This window comes from Talpa europaea, assembly GCF_964194135.1.
Source record: "Talpa europaea genome assembly, chromosome: 14".
NCBI classification, from domain to species: domain Eukaryota; kingdom Metazoa; phylum Chordata; class Mammalia; order Eulipotyphla; family Talpidae; genus Talpa; species Talpa europaea.
In genome coordinates this window covers 41,745,950-41,762,333 of record NC_140082.1, presented here as the reverse complement: position 1 = coordinate 41,762,333, position 16,384 = coordinate 41,745,950, and the positions used below count along the sequence as shown (strand labels likewise).

General features: G+C 36.9%; 1 protein-coding gene across 4 annotated transcripts in view; it reads left to right on the top strand.

Moving 5' to 3' along the window:
* Positions 1-10,399: 10,399 nt before the first annotated feature.
* The window catches only part of EPC1 (enhancer of polycomb homolog 1), a gene marked incomplete at both ends in the record, with an annotated part of 57,061 nt that continues 51,076 nt past the window's right edge, over positions 10,400-16,384 (top strand). For all 4 annotated transcript variants that reach the window (XM_084253532.1, XM_084253531.1, XM_084253530.1 and 1 more), the window contains one exon: positions 10,400-10,552. In XM_084253532.1, the coding sequence (XP_084109658.1) occupies positions 10,400-10,552 (153 nt within the window). The remainder of the gene's footprint in view (positions 10,553-16,384) is intronic.

Sequence of the window (16,384 nt, the reverse complement as noted above, 5' to 3'; positions counted from 1 at the left end):
ATAAAAATGCAACATGACTTTAAAAGCTTTTTCCTTTTAAAAATAGCCTGAATAAAGTTGAATGCTTTTTCTAGGCCAGTAGAATATTGTGAATCATGAATCAGCTCTGGTCTGATCTCCTGTCACTACTGATTATTAAAGTCAGGAAGCTCATCAACTCTTTTGTATTTAATACACATGCTTATAGTATAGTAATATAATAGTATTAGTAATACTATATTAAACTGGTTTGGCCTGCATGATAATTAACTATAGCCACTGAGTTGAATCTTAGTAGCCTGAGAAAACTAATATACTGCCAGCATCACAGCATTCTGTCCATAAAGTAGAAACAAGCAGAGACCTAGATAATCCAAAAGTCAGTTTAAATTTAGTTTTGGAATTTATGTACTTTCATCTGAATCTGGCTAAGTCATAAATTGACATCATACAAATTAATAAATTTTCATTGGAAATGAAAAATAATAATAATAATAGCCTGAAGAATCTATTTTTTTTTTTTTTTGGTACAGCCTACTCAGGAACAATTTACCACACTGCATTAGAAACTATTTCTTAATCTTTAAGAAAAATTCTCAGCTTTTGTGAAATAACATTATGGCTTGTTGAAATCTTACTATGACAGGCACTGAAGTGATCTTCTAATATTTTATAGGGATTCAATGAGGAAAAAGCAGGGAAAGTGTCAGCCCAAAATAAACTCAGTAAATTTGGCAAATGAATTGCTTAATCCAAACACTACTTGGGATTATTCATTATCTCTTTGTCACGGAAGAGGTTGTCAAGGCTCATTGACATTAAGAATTTTATTCATGTTCACAGAGCAGCATTGAGATTCAAACCCAAATCATGTCTGACTCTATAAGCAATGGTGTGGTGTGTATATTCCACACTATGTACTACATCCCTGTGACTTACTTTTCGTGTGTCAGTGGGTGCTTAGGTTTTCCATGTTTTGAACCACTATTTCACACCCTATCTTTTAACAATTTGTTTTCTTAAAGTTCCTTCATATCAAGCTAGTTACCTTGAATGCCGCTTTTAAAATGAGGAAAATTAGTGAGCAGGGAAATTTAGGAAAAAATGTTTTTATTCATTTTTGTTCTAAATGGGCTGTTGATCGGAAAAGAAAATACTGAGAAAATTGTGTTAGTAAAAATTGTAATACAAGCACATTCTTTTTCTCAAAATAATTCAAACTTCTTATAGATTTTCTACACTTCTGTTATGTGCGAGGCACTCTAGAATAATTGAAAAAGATATGGCAAGATAAACTAAAATGGCTGAACTTTGGTGTTGTCGTAAAGATTTCTTATTTAAGAAAATGTCCAAAGGGTCCTAGTGTAGCAACCAAATCCTCTATTTAACTGCATGATTTGAACAGGTCATAAATTTTCTGTTCCAATGTGTCATTAGAGGCCATATATTCATGCCCTTTCTAATCACTATTGTGAAATTGAAATAAAATAATATATTTTTCCTTATATTTGTATAGCACTTTGCAGTTGTCAAAAACTTCACACCATATTATCTCATTCATTCTTCATAATTGCCTAAGAGGGAAGAGAATAAGTATTCTTTAGACCAAGAATATGCCATACCCATGTGCCTTCTATTACATAGTGCTGAGTCTCCTATACTATGTTGCTACTTTCAAGGCAAAATGTTACTTACCATTTGATTTTATACTAAGTACCCACCCTATGCTAAGTAGCAACCTGTGGTGAGCCCTTGACCTCTTGGGAATTTACTTGACCAGATTAGGACTCTACACAGTTACTGAGCAGCAACCTGAAGAATCATTTGGCAGTGGTGGGAATGGGAAGGGAAGGGAGAGGAGAAGGCTTACAACAGAGCTCCTTGTGGATTTAAACATAGGAATGATACAAAAATTACTAAATGGAAACAAAACAAAGAGATTCTAGAAGATAAGTATTATATTTTATATAAATTATATATGTACATATATACACACATATATGTGTGTGGTCCTTTAATTTGGTTGAAGATTTCTAGTTTTGTTTCCTTAGCTAAGAGTTTTTAAGTCTTTGCAGTGTTATACTTTATATGCTATGCTGCATATACAATAATAATAATCTCAGAAAAGTAAAATGATCTGTTTAAAGAATAGAATAAAAATAGCCTTATAAAATAACTCCAGTTTACTGTGAGACTTTTGTATTAGGTCATACTAAGCTCTTTGCATTAATGATTTCATTGAATCAATGCAACAGCCTAGATAATAGATTCTGTTATGATTCTTATTTTATGATGGAGAAACCATTGTCATAAGACATATTGAGAAGAGTAAGTAAAAAGTTAGAGTAAAAAAACAATCTCTGAACCAATGTTTAACATATTCTTTTTAGTAGAGAAAATTTTGATAAGAAGGTAGCTAAGTATTTTGGGTATTAAGTATAAAATATTTAAAAGTTTTGTTTTGCACTGCTCTTAGCAGGATAAAGAGTATTAAACATGAAATCATAATATAGTACTTTAAATTTATATGATCTTTATGCTCTTTCAAAGTTCACATCACCCTTCCTAAGTAGTTAAGTGGCTAACTTGATCAGAAAAACTTATTTCTTTGAATTGCCTATATTAGAATTTCCCAAAATGTGCTCTGATAGAATGAGAGAAAGTAATTTATAGTACATGTAAGGGAATGCATGGTCTGATAAATTTTGAAAATACTGTGCTAAGTATCAATACATGGATTTCTTTTCTACAGGATTTGTTCAAGTCTAAACATTGTGAGTGTACACATATTTTTAAAGAGAAAAAAATAATAGTATTTTCCAAACTTCTGGTTTTATACTCAACTATTTATGTAACTAATCTCAGAATGTAACATCTGGGATGTTTCATGGAACATACTCTTGAGAAATGCTCAGCGAATACCTAGGGTAAAATAATGTTATTTTTAATCCTAGGTTTTGGCCATCAATTCACATTGGCAACCTTCATTTGCCTATAGATTTGGCACTGTCATTCTTCAAAGAATAGCAGACATTTGTCCTGTACCTTAAACCATGAAAATTTTAAACTTTTTAAAATTTTAATTGTTCTATTAGAATTATGTGCTCTTTGTAATAAAGAAAAAACAGTAATTCTAAAAATTCCTTAAGAGGGTAATGTATATAATTAATGTATATAATTCCTTAAGATATATGTATATAATATATATACCATATACATATTATACCATAGATATATGCCACATATAAAATACAATTAGGATAGTTTCATTGTCAAAAAATGTTATGAAACTATTTAATGAAGTAAGAACTTTCTCAAATTATGTTAAATAAGGACAAAAATATATACATAGTTTTATTGCAATATTATAAAAAAGCAAATGAAAACCAAAACTAGAAAAGATTGGAGGAAATAAAAACACCAAAATATTACCTTATTTTGAATAAATTAAAATCAAAATATGTACGTGCTACCACTTGTATTGTTTTTTGGGTTTTGAGTCTGGTGTTTGGAAAACCTAATTCAGAAGTAATGTTAAAATCTGAATGTGGTTATTCCTCTGGTTATAACTCAGACAAGTCAGGTTAGTCTTTTGTTTACTATTTTCTACAATTTTGAAAATGGGAAATATGTTTTACTTCCTCCTGTTACCAGAATTTTGTGAAGCCTCATGAATATATTTTTTTCTATTGTTTAATATGGGAGGTACTAATGATGTTAGCTACTCTGTGTTCTTGCCTTCTTCCTGCTGTTAAAGCTGATTTTTGGCCTCATATGAGCAAGTACCTAAAGGAAAGTATTGTAAGGCTGTCCTAGGAAACCACTTCAAAAACTTACGTTGGTCCAGCTTGCCTGGTAAATGATTAAATTAATATACTTCAGGCACCATTTAGCCTAGGATTCCTCCAATTCAAAGCGGAACACCTCAAAGTATAATTTTCACTCAGAGAGGACTTCCTATACAAATCACGCATATTGTAAACTACAGTAACCCGTTTTTCTTTTTCTTTAATTTTGTTGTCTATTTTGGGTCCTCCTCACTGGTCACCTGTTTGGCATACTGACCTCAACAGGTTTCTCTACATGCTTCTCCCAGTTTCTTGTCCTTTCTCCATTCCTTTCCTGTTCTTATCCATCTGCTGTTTTCTAGAATTGCTGTTCCTTGAGGTTCCTCCATTCTCCATGTACTTTTTCTCTTACTCCTTAACTCATGCTTCACACTAATAACCTGACTCCAAGAGTTGTAATCACTCACTTTCCTTTCCTACTCTGGAAGAGAGGAGGAACTACATTCAGAATGCTTATCCAAGCAATTGCACAATTCTGAGAGTATCGTTAAGAAGAAGAAATTTAGTGAAAGTACAACTTTTCTTTCATTAAAATTAACTCATTAGATGATAAGGATAATTCTGTACACTGAGTTTCAAAAGGAAAATAGAAATTATTTCCTCTGTTCAGAATTAGTTACAGTTCACAGTAGTCCCCTTTCTTCAGTGCTTTCTTCCCTGTCAAATTTTATCCACCAGCCTTTAATAAATTTTACTAAAACTTTACACATAAACAAGTTTTCTCTTGTTCCTCCTACTTTTCATGACTTCATCCCTTATTTATCATTGATACATACTATACTGATTGACTATGTGTTGTTAGTAAAAGGAATGCTCAAATAGCATGTTTCATTTTCTCAAGACTGTAAGCACCTAAACATTGCTACCTTATGCATATTTTTTATTTTGGTTAAAGTTCATATTGGATATAAAGTTAAACTGAAAAACCTTTGAGTCCCTCCTATTACTTTGCTAGGCTTAATTATTTGCCCTTTATTCTTTTAAGGCAGAGCTAGACTATTCCTCAATATATTCTGAACTATTTTATTTTATATCAAAGATAGTTCTTATTATTAATTACAAATTCCATGCATAAATCAACTGTGTAGAGAAAGCAGTTCATATATTGTTTCCATGACACCATATTAAGTATATTGTAATGCAATTGCAATATTTGCCTTCTAACATTTCCTGAGAAAAAAATAGCATAAAGATTTTACCTTTCAGGTTTTTTCTTCCCAAATGTTATATTAGAAGAATAATTCTCTGCTATCTTTTTACATAGCATATTATGAAAATAAAAAGCAGAGAATTAAGAAAAGTGATTACACCAGGTGGAAATGTATTGAGTATTTGGTACTTTTATTCAATGCTTTCAATTGTAGCACTGTAGCACTTTTTAACATTGAGATCATTGTGCATTCACACATTTTAAAGAAATTAATTTCACATTTTCCCAAATAAATATCATACTTTATTATTAGTTCTATGAAGCTGGGATATCATGCCTTATTTGTAATTGCTTTCTAACACAATTGCTTTTACCTAGTAAACATATTTATTGAAGGTTTGAAGGAATGAAGAAGCTGGACTCCTGCTACCAAAACTGGTAATCATGTTTTTTTTTTTAAAAAAAAAAAAATTGTATTGTCTCATTAAAAAGAATTGTCTCTATGGATTATTATCCATTCTTTCTCTTTGGTCTGCCTCAGAGGAAGATGATTCTAAACAATGATTACATGATTCTTTGCTTTGGGGATATATTCCCACCTTCAAGAACAAATTCTGTGACATGAATAGTTTACAGTTTTGTCTCTCCTCTCCCTTTTTTGCCAAGCCTCTTGAAAGAGTAGGCTACATCTCTTTTACCTCACTTTTAGTTCAGTCATCACTTCACTTTATAACCTGGTTTCTGGGAACCTACTCTAGAACCAGATACCAGGGATTCCAGTCTCAGTGCTTCCTCTCATTAGCTTTATACACATAGACAGGTTTTGCAACTTCTCTAACTGGACACAAAACTCACAGAACTGTCAAGGAAGTTAATAATACATTTAAAATTTACTTGCACATTGCCTGTACATAGTAAATGTTCAATAAATAGTAGTTATTGTTACTGATCTGATTGAAAGTATAATAGGAACTTAGAGATGAAAAAAATTAGTGCAGTCTTAAGAATTATTTTTATTTCATTTAATCACTCACTGTTTCGATGGGAAATTAGGGCTTGAACCCAGATAGGTTAAGTAATCAAAGTTTCATAGAGGAAGTGATATTTGACTTGGATTTTGAAGGATAACAATAGCTTACACCTATTGACTGTTTACTGTGGGCCAGAGACAATTCTAAATGTTTTACATGATTGCTTCATTTAATCCTCAAAGCATTTGAGGTAGTATTTCAGGGCCTACATTTAAATGGTTAATCTGAAGCTGGACAAGGAGAAAAGAAAGGACTGAATAAAAATGTGGAGACATGAAAGACATGTTGACTTCTGAAGATGGTGCTGAGACTTAGTAGCCAGAGTGAAAAGTTTGTATTAGGCAATGAGAAGAAAAAGTGTTGAGTGCAGTGAAGGAAAACCATGAGGCCTTGACAATCATAGCCAAAAGAATTGGCTGATCTGATAAAGAGAATTATAAGTAAATGACTTGGGCAGGGAGGATACAATGAAAAGTGTTTTTGGGCACACTGATTAGGTGTGAAACACACTATGAAACCCCGGAGGGCATAGCTTATACTGTGTTGATAATAACCCCAGGGACTTGCAGCCTCTACCAACTACTAGTGGTTACCACTAATATTATTAGGAGGTACCAGTAGTTTCCTATCAAGCAGGGGCTTAATAAAGATTTACTGAAGTAGTGAGTGAATAAAGGACGATTGGATTGGATTGGAAGTTGTTTCTGAGTGAGAAGTGATGAGAGCTCGGACTATGGTTAAAACAATAGGAATGGAAATAAGAAGGCAGGTCTTAGAAGCAATTTCAAAGAAGAAATAATTTGGCACATTTAGGACATAAACTAACATTTAGAGACATATTTTAGGTTTAACTTATATAGCAAACTGCAATGGCATAGCAGTTATATTTGTCACATATTTCTTTTTGTTTGAAGCAGTTAACTATATTTTCAACAAATTGAAATGAGTCACATTTTAGGGAGAGGATATTATAAGTAATAATTACTACCATAAAACTTATGTCTCTTTACTTTCCACTTTTACTTCCTCCAATCAAATTCTTACCAGTTTTATCTAATACCTAGAATGTTCTAGTATCTCCTCCTACTGAACTCTGGCCAAATAAACCTCACATTCAAACACACCTGACAGTTGTCTCCTCCTACCCTTTTCTTCATGCATTTGCCTTCTCTCATGAATACTCCCCCCCCTTTTTTTTTAACCATTTAATTTCCATTTTCAATGGGAGTATTAATCATCCTTCATAAGCAAATCACATACTCTTCTCAATGATATCTGATCAACATGGATGGAACTGACTGCTTTGTTTCTAAACTCCCATAGAGGGCGTTCAACTGTTTTTTTGGTTAACCGGATATTCCCCTATAGGTATCTTAGTTGAATCTTCCTTCAGTGATGGCACCGTGTGTTCACTACTTATTCAATACACTAAAATTATTTTAGAAACTGCAAATCCCTTCCTAGCAAAGAGTAACCTTTTAAAGAAAGGTTGGTATCTTCGACTCTTCACTAATATCTCTCTTTTAGAACATTGAAATTTTACATTGCTATTTTTGGGGATACTTAGAAATAAGAGGGAACTTTAAGTTGAGAATAGAAAAAGTGAAAGTGCAGGATTAATCATTTTTGTAAGAAAACTTTTGGTTGGATCAAAGAAGTTAAAGAAAATTAAACCTTAAAGTTCATTGCTGCATTCCTGTCCCAAAGGAGGGAGGAAAATGAACAAATGTGAAGCGTAGGACTCTCGCCTTTGGGACCCAGTAGGAACTGGGACTCAGAAATCCAGGGCATTGAGCCGGATGGACAACTTATGCAAGAAAATGTCTTGTAGTAAGCATATTAGGTGCAAAAAGGGAAATTTAATAAGCATAACCCTTAGTCCACTGTGGATGATGCTAAAATTTCTAGAAAACAAGGAATGTATTTGCACGGTGCCCATTATTACTAACATAGGCTGTGGAGGAAACTTAATGAAACTTAAATGTGTGTGTGCATCTGTTTCCTTGGTAGTTGACTCATTAGTTAAGATCCTTTTTTTTTTTTTTTTTTTTTGGTTCTATACAGTCTTAGATTCTTTACTCAACCAAATTCTACTACTGGGGTTTTCAAAATCTAATACTTTAGGCTGGAGAGGACTACTATACTAATGTTGAGCCAGTATTTTCAGAACTGTTAAACCTGACTAAATGGGTGTCCTATCCCACAGTGCAGTTGGCAATTCCTGAGGTTCCCAGGATGTGACATGTTCTTTCATGGCTTTGAGTCTCTGCACATACTGCTGTTGTTCCCTAAAATACCTTTCTTCTCTTCATTTTTGCAAGGTTAACCCATACTGAGCCTATATAATTTTTACTCAGATATCTCCACCAAAAAGTCTTCCTTGAATGCTTTCGTTAGAGCCACTCCCAATGGATTGGGTGCCACTCCTTGCCTGTTACCACAATAACCTGGACTTTCATCATAACACCTACCTCAGGTGTGGCAATTGACATCCACAGGTCCTACTCTCACTGTGTGAGCTCCTCCAGCCCTGTGGGCGCCAAGTAATCAGGGGCATACTTGGAAGGCTGAGGACTCATAAATGTTTGCTCATTGATGAATAAAGGCATAGCCTCAGCATATGTAGATGAAAATGTAGATGAAAGTCACTGCCTCAAAGGTGAGCTGTCAACATTAGAGTTCTAGGATAATGCTGCAGAACTGTAATCTATGCAGTACCTGTTCCCCGCCCTGCCCCCCTTCCATCAAGTAGCTAAACCATCCTGGAAGACAGAAGTTTCCCTAAGTGCCTTAAGCTAACAGTTCTTGTCCAACCCAGTATTTAAGAATGTGATTATTTTTACTATGTGGCCCCCAGGGAGAAAAACAGACTAACAAAACATTTTGGTATCTCAGTGAATATATTCATGGTCACATTTTGCTGCCAAACCCATTCGAACAGTTTTTCTGATTTTTTAATATTCTTTTGGAAAGAGGTCTCTAGATACCATATGATTCAAATGGTAACAATATCACATTCATCTAAGTCTCTTCTAATAATGCAGCTTTTCCTTGTATTCTGTTTTGGTCTGGCAGGAGCAAACTGCCAAAACCTGACAGGTCTTTACATGATTCAAATTTTTAAAAGTTTTTTTAAAGAAAAAAATCATAAATATAAGTGAGTCCATGCTCTGGTGAAGCATCGTCTTTGCATACAAACAGAAAATCACGAGTCACATATCAAGAAATGGCTCTAAAATAACCCCCCTTTCCACTCCCAAAAGGTTACATGTAACCTTTATATACCCGGTAATAATTATTCCTCTTGCTTTAATTGCAGAAAAGTGAAAGTGGGTAGATAAAGCGTAGAATTTAGCAGAAAAAACGCAGGGGAGGACCTACGTTGGCGCAGAATTGGATGCCTACCGGTTACACTAAACTCAGTAGGTGGGAAATTGACCAATGATTTGATGCAGAGCTAATATAACTGTTTTATTCGATCCCTCCAAAAAAAATAAAAATGCTGGTAAAAGTTCACCCTACCTAACATTTGCCCCTAATTGCATTTGTATTTCTTGTTTTGAAGTCCGACAACGCCGCGATAACTAAGATGTGCCTTCACCTACTGAATTTGCCATCCGAGCGCAGCTTCTCCTGAGCGTCGCTCATAAATAAACCCCATTCGAAGGCGCTTTGGTACCCCCTCCTCGTCGCCCCCACAGGCTAGAGTGACAGGTGCCCGGGCCCGCCGACCCCGGAACAAAAGCATCACCCCGAAATTCTCTCCGTTTCTTTCGGAAAGCTGGCGCGCGCCTGTAGATAGTTTTCCTGCACCTTGCCTGTCAGAAAACCGCGCAGGGAGCGAGGGAGCGTGAGAAAGTGCGCGCGCACGCGAGAAAGGGAGAGGAGGGCTGAGAAGTGGGGCTCCCGGCGCCCCAGCGCCCCGGCCCGCCAGTCCGCGTCCGGGTCCGGGAAGGGTGGGGGCCGCGAGCAGTGAGGCGCGGGGAGCGAGGCCGGCGGGCGCTGGGGGTTGGCGGGACGCGCGCTCCGTGCTGGCGCCCGGCCTCGAGCCCGCGCTCGCCACCGCCGCCGCCCCCCCCCCCGCCGCCGCGTGCCCGCGCCGCTGCGCGATGCAGTGTGGGGAATGGCTGGGGTTGGCTGAAGAGCGCACAGTGGAGTTTTAATGTCCGCCATGTTGGCCATGGCGTATTGAAGAGAGCGAGCGAGAGAGGAGCGGAGCGGCACAGCTTCCTACCCTCCTGGCTGGTGTTAGTGCCCGGACGGCGGGCTCTGCGCTCCGCCCCTCAAGTTCCCGGCAGCGGTAGGCAAGTGGGGACCGAACCCCCGGTTCTCCATGATCCCGCTGGCCGGGGCCGTTTCCCCAGAGCGGAGAGGTATCTGCTGTGCCTGAGATGAGTAAACTGTCGTTTCGGGCGCGGGCGCTAGACGCCTCGAAGCCGCTGCCGGTTTTCCGCTGTGAGGATCTGCCCGACCTGCACGAATACGCCTCGATAAACCGGGCCGTGCCGCAGATGCCCACCGGAATGGAGAAGGAAGAGGAGTCGGTACGTGTTAACTCCCCTGTCCGACCCACCGCCAGGCCCCGCTCCCTCTGCTGCCTGCGGCGGCGGAGCAGCATACCCACACAAAATGGCCGCCATCTTCTCTTCGCCGCCGACTCTGTCGCCGGCCGGGCCTTTACTCCGCCTCCCCCGGCTTCGACCCCCGGCCGCCGCGGCCCGGCGGGGCCTCCTCTAAGGCCATCCCGCCGACCCCGGCCACTTGTACCCGGGTCCCGCGGAGTTCGGGAGCCCGAAAGGCACAAAGGGGTCACGTGACGAAGCTGCCGGCAGCCATTTTGTGGTCTTAGTTCTTGGGTTGGGCCTTGTGCATCCGGAGAGGGGAACGGGCTGGGTGGCGGTGGGGGTGCGGCGAGCCCGGAACCGACGAGGACCCGTCTGCAGGCCGCTCCTCGGCCGCTGGGTGGCGCTCTGGGGCCACCCCGGCCTTCGCGCGCTGCCGGCGCTGGGGAGCGCTGGTTCCGTGCGCCGCACGGGAATTTCACTTCCCTGTGGCCTGGGAATCTTGTCCGGCTCACTGCAGCCCCCACGTGGAGCCTCAGGGGGGCATGTAATGTTGACTGCAGATCCGTAAGACTTACCCCCTCCCCCGCCCCCCGCGGCGAGTATCGGAGGGTACTGCAGGTTTCCCCGAACGACTGACTTTCATAGAAGATAAGACTTAGTCATTGTCGTATCCTGTCCGGACTTTTGCATCCATCCCTACCCAGTGCTAGTCGGGCAATAATAAACTAACTATTCCTGGCTTTTTTTTGAGCCTTAAAAATATATTAGGGGGTTGGGTGGGTTTCTTTTTTTTTCTTTTTCTTTTCTTTTCTTTTTTCTTTTTTTTTTTTTTTTTGGCAGTCAGTGGCTCTTCTAAAGCCTGCAACTTTGTTACTGTGTAGGCGTGTGTGTGTTTGATAAATTTAGGTTCGCCGCCTTTCTGGTTTTTCAACATAGAGAAAAGACCCCACTTTAGATATTACAGATAAAATTTCGCAGGAAGGTACTTTTGTGTTCATAACCGAACTGAAGCGAAGTGACTTGATTCGCAGAAATCTCAACATTGAATAACTATACAGGGTGGGTTTCAGTATTTAAATGTTTACAGCTAATAAACATTTTAGTAGTTGTGGCTTTAGACTCTTCCTCTCATTTCCCCATTCTTGACAGTATAAAATCTGATGACTTCTAATCCTAAGGAATTGCATACCTTGGTTTTCAGATACAGCCACTTAAACAGGGTGCAGTTTATTGACAGTTCGAGGAAATCAAGGAATCGCTGGATTTGTGTACTACAGTTTTACCGTGGAAAATTGTACTGTAATGCCTATTTGGTACTGTAAGAATTTTAAATGTAGAAATTATGCTTTGTAATGTTGACTTTGAAAATAAAACTGTTTAAACTGTTTGGGTTGTTTTAACCTTTAAAATAGCTGTGACAGTTCAATGTTACTTTTGAGGGTGGTTTTAAATCTTAACTTTACAGACAAGCTAAGTTGTATGTAGTCGTTGAGATTGTCTAGTGTAAGTACTGACTTTCAGCACATTACGAGACAAAACCTCTTTAATTTCTTTTACTTGTATCACCTTTAGAGTAGAATGGTGTGCCGTGTGTTTATTTTTAAAATAAGTGATTTGTTTTTAAAAATTAAAGTACTTGTGACTGCAGAATCTTGTCTTTTGGTTTTATTTTTGTTTCTGTTTATAAGTTTTGCAGATAATACTTTTACACTGCCCTGGAAATTAATTTGTAGTTCTTGTTTTGCAGCCATATAAGGAGGAGGGAGCCTAAGTTAAAGAAAAATAACAGTACAGTACAGTTTAGAAATTTAGTTAGGTCTTCTGTTGATAATACTTTGGACAGTCCTGAGAGCTACAACCTGAAATCACAGTTAAACTCAAGTATCTATGCTTGTTAAATTTAACAGATTATTTTTGTTTGCTGAAATAATTTTACATTCCATAATTACGGATATAATAGATTTCTGACATGTGGAGTTCCTGGTTTTGAGGAATATATGGAACTTTTTGTATTCAATCAAGTGTTTAGAATTTGTTTCACATCACATACATCCAAAACTAAGGTCAGTGAAGCATAGACGTCAGGAATAGATCCTGAACTTTAAGTGCAAATAGTGGCAGGTGAACAGCTACTTCACAGTGCTGTGGTTCATGCTGTAGCATTAGTAGGCCATATCAATCACAATATTGAAAGTAGCACATTGCTCAATATTGAAAATGTATAAAGAAAAAGGGCTAGCAAACTTGCCTTTTTACACTTTAGTTATACTCTTTGGTTGGAGTAATCTAGAACCTAAATTGTCTGGTTTAAAGAAAATATCCTATGTTGATCTTGAAAGATGAGGCAAATTTGGATGAGAACAGTTTTGTACACGGTCTTTTAGGAAAACATTTCGTGATCAAAGTGAAACTGCAGAATTGTTGTGCAAACCATACAAAAGTGATTATTGCCTTATTTTGTTTCTTTGTAAATTTGCTGGAAATCCTAGGATCTTAACATTGGGGAAATAACACTTATTAGTGTACTCCCATTTAAACAATTTTAATACCGAGCTGAACACTGACCCGATTAGGCCTCCTTAATTTTTAAGAAATGTTAAATAGAAACCCCCCCACCATCAAATGTTACTTAATCAACTTTAGAACTTAGTTGTTTTTTAATATTTGTAGTAGGATTGAAGTAAACCTCCAAATTGTAGTAAATGGAAGAGTTTATGTCAGATGTGAAGGAGTAACTGAATTAGTAGAAGGTAATTATAACTTGCTAAATCAACAGGTAACAGTTGATGAAGGCATTGTGTTTAATGAATTACAGAATTTTCAAATCATATGAAATGAATGAGATACAGCTCTAAATATGAGATAAATGAGTCCTTTTGAGACTGCTGCACCATTAAAATATTTGAACATCCTTTTAAGTTTAAAATTAATCTGAACTTTAGGACTGCAATTTTAAATTAGAAATGTTAAAATATTTAGTGCCAGAGCTTTACTTTTAATTGATAGGGTAGCTTTCCCAAGATATCAGTAGTATCGTTTTTTACTAAAATTGACTTATTTTGGCTAAAATTGAGCTTTATGTTGCAGTTCCTCTTTATGGAAACTTCTCACTTTAAGAGACATTCTGAAAAAGCTGCATATAAAGTGATATTTAACAAATTGGAGCTACTTGGTTCCTGTAGTAGTAGTTTGATTTTTTTCATTGAGTTATCTAGGGTATGTGGCTGTACTTACAAGAGACATTGACTTAACTTTCCCTCTTGCCTTGACTGGTTTGAGGGGGATATGCAATGTAATTAATATGTTAATATCACAGTAGTGTCTCCATAGTGCCCTGCACAGTCATCTTTGAAGTTTAGAAGTATGGTGTAGCCATCATAATCCAACACCTTGTTTTAATGGGGTTCTAACCAGAAAAAATAATTTTCATGCACTTTGCTCTTAAAACTACGTTTTGTATTACTGGTCCAGTACATAATGTTATTAAACCCAAGTTAAGAAACATTTATAAAGTGGATGGGTATTTTTTGTTTTTAATTAGGGAGAAGTTGGAAATGTGTACGTTTTGTTTGCTATTAGAAAAAAGTCAAGCATTGAATTTTCAAAACTTGGTAAAAATTTAGCTTTTCTAGTTTTCCATTTTACAAAAGTAAGTTTTAAAGGTTTGGTTTCTCATTTTAAAAGAAGAGCCTTTTTTTCCTTTCGTATTTTGTAAACCAGTATTTTTAGTTCTTGAAGGTGTAAAAATGAATCTAGAGTGCTCCGTTCTCTCCACTGTCCTTTAAGCAAAGCAAAATATGTGGAATCTAAATTATAGCAGAAATAAAGTTTAGCTTTTACAAGTTAAGATTGATTTAAAAAAGGAATTAAGAGTATTGGGGGTTTTGCATTAAGTAGCAAGGAACTAGTCTAACAGCAAAGCTGAGAAGCAACAATAAAATCTAGGTTAAACTTTCTACCCTGCTCAAGATATTCTTGAGTATAATTTTCTAAGCTGGGGTTCTGAAGGTTACATGAAAATGATTCTACATGCCTATTTTACATAATAGGCATGTAAAATTTTGTGATCGCATACATTTCTAAGGAGTGTCATACTTGTCATCAGTTTCTCTCGAGGTACTGGTAACGAGCTGTTGTAGATGCTCAAGGTTAAGATTAGCCCCAGAAATATTGGTAATTTTTTTCCAGTATGGCAATTATTATGTGGACTTAATGGAAGGGTAATTGAAAAATAATAAAGGTTGTAGTTAACTCAGGAATGGACTGAGGATTGTTGACTATGGAAAGTTCCTAGGTGCTTAGTGTTAATATTAAAACTTTTAGGTATACGATTTAATAATTAAAATTTTTGATTGATTTTATTCTAAAGTAGTAATGAAAATTAATAAGCATGCCTAAATGGTGTTTTGTGGGTACATTTGTGTTCTTTAATGGAATTTGTGCAGAACTACCTCTTAATCAACAGAACTTAGTTAAAAGTACCATATAAACATGGATGGCTTAGATTTCATGAGCAAGTAATAACTTTTTATAACTTTTGCTTATAGGGTATACTGGGATTAGATATTGTTAGCCATTCCTAATACTTAAAATGAACTATTTTTTTTAATATTTTACATTTTACTGCATCATGGTATGTAGTAATAATGGTACAGAATGTGTGTATGTCTGTACATAAATAATGACAGGAATTCTGTTTGTATGTATGATGATGTGAATTCTGTCTACCTTTAAACAGTTTGCCTGAAAAAGTGAGGGTGCTTGTTATCTGCAATTGATTATAACATTAATTTTAAAGCAGAAGAAGACAGCTTGCAAGGAAAGGGCGTTGATGTTGTCATTTGGGTATAAAATGACTTGAGTAGTGCAAAAACTATGAAATACTTAGAGAAATAGAATCAAAGAGAGTAGGGATTTTAAAGAAACTTAGTGTATGAATTATGATATATACTTCATTTCCTGTAAGAATAAATCAGTTTGGGGGCAAATCAATGAGAAAAGTAATTCAGATCTTTTAAACAACTTACTAGAACTCTTTATTTTAAAAATTATTTAAATTATTTAAAGCTGTGTTGTCTTTCAGCACATTTATAAATTGTAGCAGCTCTTTCTTGACCAAGCTTGTAATTGCAGATAGAGATTTTGAACTAGTAACAGTAATTTAAATTTAATGAATATCCAACTTTGCACCTTTATGTGAAGTGAATTTTACCACTAGCCTTGTTGTAGTGGGTAGATAAAAACAAACTTGTAGCTAATAAATCCATGATATATTACCTGAGTTGTAGCCTTGATGAGTGGGTATATAATCAATTCTATAAAAAGAGAAAACCATCCCATAACTGTGTTGTTATGAAGGTTATCTTTATTTTTTAAAAAGATTTATGCATTCAAGAGCTGGGGTGTAGCCCAGATGTGGGGGTGGGGTGTTGTGTTGAGAGGCTTCATTCTGGAGACATAGTGGGGAGCAGAACAAGTGGATCTACTGAAATACATTCCTGAGAGAGCAGTGGACAAAACAGGAGAGGTCTGCACCGTGTGTGTTAGCTCCCTGGCTGGGGATCAAACTCTGCAGCCTATAGCTTCATAGTGCTGAGAATTAACTCCTTGCGCCACCAGGGAAGCCCATGAAGGTTATCTTTAAAGCATGCTTCAGCTTCAGATATGCTTTGTGACATAGTTTGCTGAATTTTGTGGCCTCACAAGCATCTTACTGAATGAACATTAGCTTCTTTGCATACTAACAGTATCCTGACCTATCTTAGAAGGTAATTCTGAGACATAACTGAGGCATGATTTTTAAGTGCTGTA